Raw genomic sequence first — 12,382 nt, forward strand, 5'->3', positions numbered from 1 at the left:
GACGCAAGCCATTCCGCTTAACTCCCAGGGGGGATCTCTTGTCATCAGAAGTGAGATTCCACGTGGCCGCCGGGGCCAGGATATGGATCGTAATACCTACCGCTGTGACCCCAATAACCCCTGTAGATAATCACACAAAGTACGTATTTTGCGTTGCGTGCAGAAGCGCCAGAGGTAATCCTCCACACTACCATTACCTAACTAGATCGCTACTAGGTATTGCCTTCCGGGCCGCTAGGGGCGTTTGGACATGCCCAACTGATGGTAATAGGCAATTAGTCGCGGCGGTGCCGCTGTGCCGGAACGCATCGTCAGCCATAACCGGTAGATGCACAATACTCTTAAGTTTAGGTCTGGATTCTTATAGAGCCAGCGACAAGCAAGCCACAAAAATTCATTACGTCCCTTGGACTAGCAATCGCCCGCATCTCTGCTAAGTTGCGGATGCGTGTCCCAGAACGAGTACGAAATCCGTTACCACCTACAGGATTCCCCTTTTCTTCGCAGACGACAGCGTCAATGCTGGCCGTGAGGGCAAGAGGGGGTTGTCGGCGCCCAACTGAAGATGGTTCGCACCGCCGAGTTGGGAGACATTGAAAATATAGACTTATAAGTGAATTTTATTTGAAAAGTCCTCTCAGAGAAGAGACATGCTGCCCGCGTCACATTGTTCGAGAAGCCAAGATGGCGCCTGCAGTCACACCTGAGGGAAACAGGGTTAGAAGGTAACCAGGTGTTCTGCTTGCTTATCGCGCAATGCTAGCTTCTGTGTCTTGGACAAGGTCTCTTTGCTCTCTAAGGTAACAGAAATACGGCGACATTGAAATTGATTTGCCGTCGTAAGCCCACTGAAGCTCACGGTGAATTGGCCAAACGCTGACCTGGTTCACCTCATGACGGGAACGACTGCTGCCGCGACGTGGCCAAATTCTAGAGTTGGCCAGACCCTTTTTTTGCTGAAGTGATGATGATAAATCCGCTAAGGTAACAGGACGGGAGAACCGGGGAAAGAGTCCCCTAGCATCAACGTGCTCGACACGCGAAGCGTAGCGTAGTATCCTGTAACCTCCGTGGATATCTGAGATAGTTTTTAATTCTAAGCTCCGGTTACCACATTTATTTGTTACCTACCACACTACGAATTACTATGTAATGCAGAGCTGGAAGTAGGGAATGGAGTCCTTGTTCGTATGGCTGATGCGCGGCGCAGGGGAAGACGAGAGCTAGAAAATTAGCCGAGTGCGCCGCACCGTCTTGCCACTAAGAAAGCTGATGGAATTAGGATCCCTTTTCCAATCGCTATGGTTCCACCGTAACGGAGCCGTACGCTACCCAATCCTCTTCTACCAAGATGCCAAGATGCCTACCTTGTCCAATCATGATGCAAGCTGAGCACTTGTTTTGGTGGTTAAATTTTTTGTGCATTGCACAAATACGGGAACAGCCTTGGGTTGCCGGTGCCCGCCAGGATTATTGAGTAACGGTCTCGTAGTACAACACAGCAAGTGCTATACCGGTAGCTTACCGGATAGCAGTAGCGCCGAGTTTTGGCGCTCAGTTACATAGTATACGCATAACTCTTGAACTGATGGGAGAATAGATAGGAACAAATGATTCAAGGTTGCAAACCAAGTATGGAAGGCCTCTGCGCCATGATGCTGCCGGTCAAGCCATCCAAGCTTGATACCACATAAGGGTGGATGGGGTCCCTGCACTAATTGGAGAGCAGACACGGTGCTGACGAATCTATGTGATATCGGGCAGGATGACGGAGAGTCCAGGGTGACTGAGTCAGCAGAAATGACGCTCGTCTTCAAAACACACTGCATCTAGGGAGCATCTAACTGGAACGCCCGACAAGAGCCTCGCTGCAGAAAAAGTAAGTTCGGCGATGTCGAAAGTCGGGCGGAGTTTTGCACCGAGGGTACAGCTGCACAGCTGCACGGCTGCATACCTAGACCAGGTATAAGACCAGGTATAGACCAGGGGTTCTAGGGCAATCCTGCGCGCTGTATCTCTATCATTTTTGGAGGTGGCATTCGCACAGGCAAGGCTACCTCTCACATACTGTATAGATGACGATCTTGTGGGTAGCAAGATGCTCCTATCTTCTTGATCCGAAGGAGAAGCGCCGATTTGCCCGACATATTCGTCTGACATGTTCGTATAGCTTTGCTGCATACCTGTTAGGTAGTCTTGTCGTCGTCGTCGTCGTCGTCATCATCGTTGTCGTCGTTGTTGTTGTTATATCATAGCTCAAACGCTCAAGCCAGATAATGAATCGGCAGGTGACTTACAAGGAATGAGGGAATCAGGGACTTGTCCCACTTCCAAGAGAAAGGTTATCCGGACATCTGGGCTAATTGGTGATCATTTCCCAGGAGGGGTCGCGTACCTCATATCGTACCACGTATGTAGTACCATAATGAGTAGTAATTACTAGTTGTTTAATTCTCCAAGGCGGCGAATAAAAACTTCGACGTGTGATGATGATGGAAAGATGTGAATTTTGAGTGACGTTTCGGTTTCTCTCCTAATCGAGACATGCGAAAATTCAAAGAGAGTAGGAAAAGAAGATAAGAAAAAGTTTAAGTCTGGGTAGGTGCTGTGGCTTACCTTAGTTACCTTAGGTACAATACCTCCTTTAGGATGAAGTTGAAGATGAGGATTTTAAGTACGATGATACCTAAGGCAAGGACCCTTTCGCATGTAAACACCTGACTTGACCTGACCCTTCCTTAAGAGATAGTACTACCTCGTACCTACCATGGGTAGTTGCCCAGATGTATGTAGTCCGGGTAGGTAGAGTGCAGTACATACTATGTAGAGGTAGGTGGTGCAGTAGGAACAACCTAACTGGTTGTTTGGTGCAGCGACGCTTCTGCACCCTTTTGGAGAAGCTTACAATGTACCTAAGGTAGGAGGTACCTCCATGTAGAATAGGTACATATGGTATTTTGCTGTCCCAGCTTTCTGGCTCAGCTTGGCAAAATGTTCGCTTATATGGGAACTAAAGCAACCCCGGTAAAAGTTAGACCCCAAATTCCCAGCACACATGCAAATCCCCACTCCCCCTCCTATCCCCTGTGGTACCAGCCAGCCGGCCGACCTATATTGCACATCTTAAGAAAATCGAGGGTGTGTGTGACTTGACGTAGTAAGGAGAATGTTATTGCGACATCATTGTTGATTTTAGCAACCACTACTACACACAACCCAATGATATTAAGAATCTTGGCATTTAACCCCCCAGAAAGGCAAAAGGCAAAAGGCAAAAGACGAAGCATCGGTATCTTTCTTTTCCTTCTTTTTTTTTTCTTTTGTTCTTTTCAAGTAAACTACTACCTACCTAGGGGGCCCAGGCACAATCTCATATGTTTTCTTGTTCCCTACCTAGGTAGTAACCCCCCAAAAGGTACACGCATGTATATAGCCCTAGTTGATCCGGCAGTGCTTTTTTTAGTCGAGCATAGTTAGCTGGGCACCGAGATAAGAATCAAAGATGCCTAGGACAGGAGGACGGAGAAAAAAAATCAGTAGATTAGCTCTAAAGTGAACCGTAGGTTATTTCCATCCCGCTTATCACGCCATAAAATGCCATCTGCCATCGGTACCGAGCTGCTGGGCCTCGAATTTGTATAGGGATGAATATACGTCCATACTGTGTGAGCTGCGTTAGATCCATAATGCTGAAAGCCTTTATGAGGATCTGAGGGTCAATCTGTTGATCGAGAGCCAATCATCTTATATTATCAGGCTTCGGCTTTTGCTCATACATCGCAGAAAACGGGTAGGCACGTCTAGTAATCGTGGACTCTCTAGAAATAGTCGAGCCTAGCTCCAAGTGATGTAACTCTGACCTACGAGGTGCGAAGGTCTAATCACGAAGCGGGAATAGCCAAGCTACGATGCATCTGAAAAACATCACCGGTAAGCTCGAAACCGAAGAGACCTCATGTGAGCGAAATTTGCTGTCTGCCAGTTTGAATCACTCTGCATTATGGTGGGATCGGGCGCCCTATCATGGGTTGCCTACGATATTTAGTCAGGTACTTGTCAAACACTGGCCTCCTTTCTTTTTCGTTGTGCGGGAACGCGGACACCGACACGATGACATTTGCACCGATGCTAAAACGTGCATGATAGAGGTGCAGTAGAGAGGCCCGGCTAATGGCCATTCGAAATTGCGAGGCCGAATGCGGCCGGAAAGCTTGGTTAGCAGGAAAGAGGTGGAGTTATTAGCAGCGAAAGACTCCCGAAGTCGTTACTTTGGAACGAAGTCGGTGGCAAGCGCTTGATGTTTACCATCTAACTTAAAAAAGAGAGACAGAATTTATCACTAATGTCGTGTTAGGTACTAGCCGCTTGGATCTTAAGGCACGGAATTAGTTAAAAGGCAACGATTAACGCCTTATCTCTTTTATTTCAAGTGCTCTCTATGAAGCATTGAAGACAACGTAGGATGCGATACTAAAATGTGTCCTGTGTAGAGAAAAAAAGGGTTCATCCATTATCTGAATAAGTTGGCGTCAAGCTCGGTAGATGAAGTAATAAGCCCCGAGGTCTGTCAAGGCTGACGGCAATTCTGGTAGATTGGGGGTCCATTTGAATAAGTGCAAGAGTGCAGATCAATTAGAGTAAGCGAAAGGGAGAAAAAAAAAATTAACATCAAATTCAAAAAGGTGGTGACCGCCGCCTGTCAATGTCAATGGAAGTACCTTGGTACCTAGATCCGGGGATACCATGCTGCTCATCAGTGATCATGGATGCTCATCCTGTGGGTACCGCCAAACTGCAACCTTCGGGCGGGTGGATATGGTGTTCCTTTTAGGAAAGGTCCTATTCGAGACTTGACTTAAGAGATTTCCTTTTTAGCTAGAGCTCCTATCAAGGTCTCAGGGGATATGAGCGAATCCGGGTAGGTCCCCACAGTAAAGTGAGCACATCCAGGAACTGCTGAGAAGGAGGAGGAAAACAAAGAAAGGACAACGCAATTATACACTATGTAAGATGTGACTACCATCAAAAACGTACATAACGTAGTAACTATAGTTATATTAGATTAGATTAGATAATATGAGTTGGTAACTGAGAATTTATATTTACGTTTTATGTACGTTTTATTTACTTAACTTATCTCAGCGTTGTGTTAACATGGGAAAGCACAGTCATTATTAAACTACGAATACGGTGCTATAGTATTATGCTTATTACTATTGCCTACGAGGATGAAGAACTTGGGATTATCTTAAATGGTAACAAAATTATGGACTCTGTTCACCCTACGTAAATTGGCAATTCGCCAAGGTCTTAGACATTTCAGCCAGTCGAGACTGTTCTCTTTGCTCTTAAGGTAGCACTGCTATTGGATGCCGGGTCTTTACTTGACGTTTCTTCACCATTATTGCCGCGGCGTGAAGCATGAATAAAATACCTATGTTGTGGCCACAGAAAAACCACTTACGACATGAAAAAAAAATAATAATAAAATAAGAGAGACTTATAAAGCAATTATTCTATTACGTACCTACCATAGGTAGGAGGTAGGTTAGGTACTTGCTAGACAGGTACCTACCTTACCTGGGTACCTAGGTAAGTAATTATCTGACAAGTCCGCAATGGTGGTTTGTGCATCCGGGAATAAATCTACCATGTATTTCTCAGAGAGGTAATATCTTAAGATGACGTAGAGACAGAGTGGTTTTGATAAGATTCAATTAAAGATACCTGTTATGGGTACCTAACTAAACATAAACATCGTCATCTTCTACCGTTGTCATCACCATAATATTAGCAACGGCGCCAACGAAAGACAAAATGGAGCTCACATGACAACGTGATAATTACGCCAATTACACTAATTACACTTATACAGGCCCCGGACAGGGCTGTGTTGGACGGGGATGCCAAGGCTCCGACAGCTTTACAATATTAAATCGCACTGTGATTATCCCGCTAAATATGTTTTAAAAAGAAAAGAAAAAAACGAGAAACGAGACAAGCAGACAAAAAGAGGTCGAATTGTTTTAGCGTAACCTTTAGCTTCTAGCCTTAGACTAGCCTACCTAGCGGCCCTAAGCCATATGTACCTCCTACCTACCTAGGTACCTAAGCCATACACCTACCGACCTAGCCAGCCATAGCCAGCCATTAACCAACGAGCAGCCTTCTTTTGCCCCTTTTAAGATTTTACCCAACTAAAAGTTGCTAAAACAATTCTAAAACAGTTCAGCCATCCCTTTCTTTTCTAGCACTCCTTATCTTACCTTAGGTACCTACATATAGGTCCTAAGGTAATAAGGTACCTACAGCTATTCGGTTTTATGCTTCACCCTTGATCTGAAGAGGGCATAGAGTCTCTCTTTAAAACTTGGTACCTGCTTTAGTTTCCCATCCGCCTCCCTTCTCCCCGCATTTCTCAACTAAGGCCCGAATGATTGAATCTCCTTGTTCAGGGCATCTTACATCTCACACACCTCCGTTCATGATAGGTATAGGTATCTACCTAACGGGTATTCCACGGGTATCCCTGGGCCTATGCAAAGGTAGGGAAGCCAAGACAGGGGGCTAGCTTGCTTGGGCTCGTCTTAGGTAGCGTGGTTGGGATCTCAAATACTCCAATGGGTATTAGTACATTGCATTCATACCCAAACTGCGCGCGACACATTTGTATTGTGGACATCTGATAACAAATCTTCGCCGGTTCTCCCTCCCACCACCCATTGCTTAACCCTCACTTTCTCCTAGGTAGGGATCGCATAGCTAGGAACAAGATCGGTGAGGGAACCGTCATCATCGCCCGCCATCATCAACCCGCGTGTCTCCTATGCAATCCGTACGTGCGGTCGAATGTAATTCGTACCGACTACTTTCCCCATTGGCTCCAGTGGCGCGCAGCACCTGCAGTGAGCCAACTAACCAGGTACGTATGTATGTACCTGATGTATGTAGGTAGGTACCTTGTATGTATGTGCAGCTGTGGCCCCCCCCCTCTCTCTCTCCTACCCGGCCCTTCAACCATTTTGGCTTTCCTCTGGCGCGTCCTTAAAAGCATACCCTCGGGGGGGTCTGACGGTCGCGCGAGAGAGAGAGACGCTTAAAACTTATGAGCTGGTGGTGGCATTGGCTTGGGTCGGTTTGGCCCCAATGACACCAGCCAGCCAGCCAGCCAGCCTAGGCCCGCCGGACAAGTCAGTGCTTGAGCAGCTCTAACCCTGTTCACGAGAAAAGGCTCCGTGTCTGCGGTACGGGTAGGCACTAAACACCAGATCTGATGAATAAACAACAATTCGAGTTAAAGTGGGTGTAAGTAGGTACCAGGGAGGTTCCAGATGTACATCCAGGTACCCTGTCGCCGACCAGTGTCACCCGCCTCTCGTCGAATCCTCGCTCACCTCCACCCAATTTCGTGGTAGTACCGCGGAAGTACCTACACACCTCCCGGTTCGCTGGTCGTGCAAAGTCCAGGAAGACCCACAGCCTGCTACTACAACTACTTCACTACACGCCCACCCCCCTCTCTCCCTTCCCGCTCTCCAGCTCTCCTGTGTTGTTGTTTTTTGTTCCATCTCGACCCAGCTTGTCTCTAGTCTCGAGAACTCGGGGGTTCAAGGCGAGCTCTGTCTCACTTGGCTTGGTTACCGTCCTCTACCGTCTGGCCTTTTGCTTGCTCTTATACCGCCTCAACCCCGTCGTCCTAGCTGTATATCTGTTGTTGTGTTTGGGATTAGTTTACCACCACCACGTTCGTTCACCAACAATCTTTTTGGGCCGTTTAGTCCAGATATCTAACCCACAGTCATTCCTTATAGAAAGAACAGAAAATTTAGCTTTCGGCAAAGTCTCATAATATATATATATCTCTGTCCTTAAACCCCCCTTGCAAGGGACATCGATCTTACGCCTAATACTTCGACTTCTATTTTTTCATAATCAGCAGATCCGAGCTACTTTCTTTTACAGTTTCGATAATTTTCACACATTTAATCATTAACCCATTCTGGCCTATCCGGCGACTACTCAAGAGAGATATAAAATGCATTACCACGCTCATCCGGATTTTCATCCGGCTTATAGCTTCCCGCAGGGAAACACCATGCAGTATAACGAGAGCCCATACCATAATACTGGCTTCCCTGGATTTCAGTATATCTACGGCTATCAACCGCCTCGGAGCCATCTCATCGCCGATCGAGGTGTACTGGCTGACCCCAAAGCGGAATCAAAGCCGCGGTTATCTAAGGAAGAAGTTGAGAAGCTTGAGAAGGTCTTCAGAGAAAACTCGAAGCCTTCAAGCTCGGTCAAGGCTCAACTGGCCGACTCACTCGGTCTAGAACGACCAAGAATTAATGTATTTAAAATACCGTTGCATCTGCTAGTTCATATTACTGACTGATATTGCTAGAATTGGTTTCAAAATAGGCGTGCCAAGGCAAAGCAGGAGAAGAAGCAGCAAGAATATGAGGAGCAAAGAGCGAAGGAGAAGGCTAGCTCTGAGCCAGATTCGCCCGATGCAAGCCCGCAAGGCAGCTCATCAGACCAAATGGGCGAGAATGCCCGACAGCGCGTGCAACCTTCTTCCGCGATTTTCCCAGATATCAACTCGATTCCTCAGGAAACCGAGGACTCCGATGATGACGACACTGAAGATGACTCCCCCGACACTAACATTGATTCGCCTTCTGGACAAGATCCATCTGGCAGCCTTCAAGGCAATACACCTAGCAACTTCCAGTCCCCGCTGCCGTTCGACTTTTCGCATTCCGATGTGACCGAATTCACTCAAACTCAGTCCCATCAAAGTTACCATCATTCCTCCCCCATGACGGACTTCACTCCTTGCAGTGTCGATTATTCCGGCCAAAGTGAGCAAATGACAAGCATGATCAATAGCCTGCCGTCGCCTAACGAGCAGGGTACTGGTGCGGAACAGTCCAGCCAACAGTACCATACTATGGTTGAAGCAGACTTGTCAACCCCAACTGTAACACCCTTTGCGCAGTCTCAATCAACTTTCACTACACCCGGACTAGTCGGGAACGCCATGGAATCGTTACAGGATTATGATGAAAACACTCCTATGAGCGAGAGGCTGGCTACACCGATGATGCCTCAAGGAATGCCAACTCCCACCGACTCTTTCAAGTCACCCCCGCCTCCTGCTAATATTGCCTCCCGCCGAAACATCCCGCGGCCAGCAACACTTCAAACATCTTCGCTGAGGAGCCGCTCTTACAATCTTGGCTATGCACCCAAAATGCCATTGGATCCCTCAAGCCCCGGCTCGGCAATACGACGGATCGCTTCAGGCACCAGCAACCATGGGAGGATCCAGAAGCCTAGCTCAGGCTCACGTTCACCCATGTTCCTAAACCGGAATGCCGAGGCATTAATAATGCAATTCCAAAATCGTTCTCCGGTGATACCGGTCTCTTCGATGTTTCCTGGGGCCGCCCCTCCAACCCCAATGACCCCTGCTGTTGTTGACAAACAAGATCTCCGGGAAGTCCGACGCCCCGAGTACCAGTACGCACTAGGTAATAATCTTGGTGTCAGCGAGTCTAACCTCAAGACTCCGCCAGACACCCCAGGCTTATTAGCTCAGTTTGGCAGCCAGAATTACCACAACAACGTTTTCCACCACGGAATGAATTACCCTGCCGACCAGCCGATTTTCACACCGTTTGAGACCGAGTTCCCTGACCTCAGCATGCAGAATGTTCCTTGCTATGCTGAGCTACATGACGGTCTCCCCACAACCCCTTTGTATCAGAATATGATGGGTTCTATTCAAGAGCAGAATACGTACGCACAGCATGCAACGGGGAACACGCAATTTGACTGGGACTCCAATGAGTCCGTCAATTCAAAGCCTTCTCCCAACCAGTCGAGGTCGAGGTTAATCCAATTCACACAGAATATGACCCCTCAAGACTACACTAGCCATCACGAGAAGTGAAATTATGCCCATACCGTTTCAACCGTACTGGAATATATCGGCATTACTCATCATCATTTAACCTAGTGAAGTTCCCAAGCATCTTGGAGCTTTATTACACCGAACCGAACTTCAGTGACCAGCCTTGTACGACTAAGGTCCTGTGTACCACCAACGTTCTACGTCACTCGTCTACTTGTCAAATTATTAGCATTTGCATTTATCCTTATAGGCAACCAGGTTCTTCGTGCAGAACCTGCTCCAAGCGGTGTACTCCAAATAGTTTCTTTTTTTTAATGTAATGACCACGGCTAATGCGTTGGGCTTGGATTTGGCAATATAACTGATACCCCGGGGCGGAAAGGGGAACAGACCGGAGGGGAGAAGGAGAGACGGTCCGGATTTACTGTTCGTCTTTCGCTTGATTGACACCCCCAAGATGGGACCTCGATTAATGCGCAGGTAAACAATACCCTATTAGGATCTTTTAATTTTACGGGCGTCTCGAGGAGCAATGATTTTACCTGGAGCAGACGATGATGTCAAATACCGTTGCAGGCTGGCGTATAATGGGGAGGGCTGTTGTCTAGATACTACTTATTGTTTCTATATATACAGGTATATATGGGGGATATAAGAGATCAGTGTTTGAGGGTCTACTGCTTATTTTGAGTACTTATCAAAAGGGGCGATGGGAAAGCACAGAGCATAGCAGGTTATTTACAATATATTTACCTACATACAAACGAGCAGAAAATACAAGCTTGAAAAGGTGATTCGAATCCTCCTGGATGCTTTCTCCTGTCGTAAACCTTGCTGTCGCTCTCGATCACGACATGCTTTTTCTTCCAGTTTTCATCCAACCAGGGGAGCCAATTCCATCTCTGCATAATACACTATTACATCCTAAACTCTGGCACTTAAAAAATGTGGCTGATTCATTGACGGGTAGTAAAGTGCTGACAAGAGACCTTGACTTAGGCTTGCATGTTATCACCACCGAATTAAAAATAGTCAGACGAGGATAGTACCTCATTGGTCCCGCCACAATGGTAACTATACCTATTATGCCTCCCGCTGGCTATATGCCGCCTATATGAGCCAGACGAGCGTACCGGCGCCTAACCCGAATCGCTATTGCGAAATACCGAACTTACATCAGACCCGAATCCTATATTGCCGATCATGACCCCTTTTAGCCCGCCCAACGTATGTAACCCTTTTCTTTTTCTCCAGCTTGTCTCGCATCCAACTGCCGGGTGACCATTTCCAGCGAAACCCTAGCCGCCTAAAGCCCATGCCTGCTCCCATGTCCAAACCCAATTCTTTTTTTTTTTTTTTTTTTTTGTACACTAGACCAACTAGGTGCATAGTAAGTAAATCCTTTTTAGGGAACCGTACGTTCCCGTTTTTGGGAGGATCACTGTGCGGTGTAACACGAACCCCGAGATGAGTGATGACGAGAGATCTATCGCGACGGCGATGATGATTTATATGATATGAGACGATAATATTACGATAGCTTCAATTTTTTTTATTTCAATTTTCCTCATTTCGAGACTCGGTCTTTGCTCTTCTCATCCCCTTCCCTCACGCACACGCACACATACAAGCACATGCTCCTGAATGACAGACACCATTCACCTCGGGTGAGGTAAGGTGAGGCGAGGTAGGGTTCGGTCGAAAGGCAACTCTGGTAATGGCCATGACATTACATGACATACCATACCATATCATACCATGACATGACATGACCTATTACCTACCTAGGTACACATCACATCGCATACGATCAGATCGTCCCCGCCCGTTCGCCCGTCTATCAAGCGCTTTGCGCGCGCACATGCACGCACACGACCTGGAATCACACTGCATATTACATATGTTGAAAGACACAGCGAACCGTTTTGGGACGATGGGGATATTTGCTCGCCAACAACTACAACTCTTACTGCTACTAGCTTGCAGACCACCATCCGCCCCCCCACGGTTACCCTGGATGATGCAGCTATTGTACCTACCTACCTTACCCAGCCAAAGCTGTGTGGTGTGCTACGGGTGGACCGCTATCTGTAGGGCGATCCCGTCGGCGTTAGGTTTCTGGTTCGGCTTCCCGTCTAATGCGGCGGGTTGGACGTGCCGGTAGCCTTGCATGCGTATGCGAGGGGTCGGCGCCAATGAGTTACCTTAGGTTGGTAAGATACCTATCTGTATCTTACAGTGTCACATCGGGGTTTGTATTGTGCAACCCACATCAAACTACTCTTTTTTTTTTCTTATTGTTCAACATAGCTAACCGCCAACACTTTTCAATATTTGCTAACTTTGGGTGTCATTGTCATCGCGAGTCTTGTAAGAATACCTCAATATGAAGTGAGTGTATTAGGCAGGTAGGGAGTGGAGGAAGGGTTGCTAGCAATCCCCATCTTGTAAGATCACGAGAGA

General features: G+C 47.2%; 1 protein-coding gene across 1 annotated transcript; it reads left to right on the forward strand.

Annotated features, from left to right (window-relative positions):
* Positions 1-7,802: 7,802 nt before the first annotated feature.
* F4812DRAFT_283856 (uncharacterized protein) lies at positions 7,803-10,287 on the forward strand. Its single transcript, XM_047931059.1, has 2 exons — positions 7,803-8,350; positions 8,405-10,287. The coding sequence occupies exons 1-2, from the start codon at positions 8,036-8,038 to the stop codon at positions 9,956-9,958; spliced, it is 1,869 nt and encodes a 622-aa protein (XP_047793266.1). The 5' UTR covers positions 7,803-8,035; the 3' UTR covers positions 9,959-10,287.
* Positions 10,288-12,382: the final 2,095 nt, after the last annotated feature.

The sequence above is a fragment of the Daldinia caldariorum genome (assembly GCF_022478825.1).
Source record: "Daldinia caldariorum strain CBS 122874 unplaced genomic scaffold F4812scaffold_3, whole genome shotgun sequence".
Lineage (NCBI taxonomy): Eukaryota > Fungi > Ascomycota > Sordariomycetes > Xylariales > Hypoxylaceae > Daldinia > Daldinia caldariorum.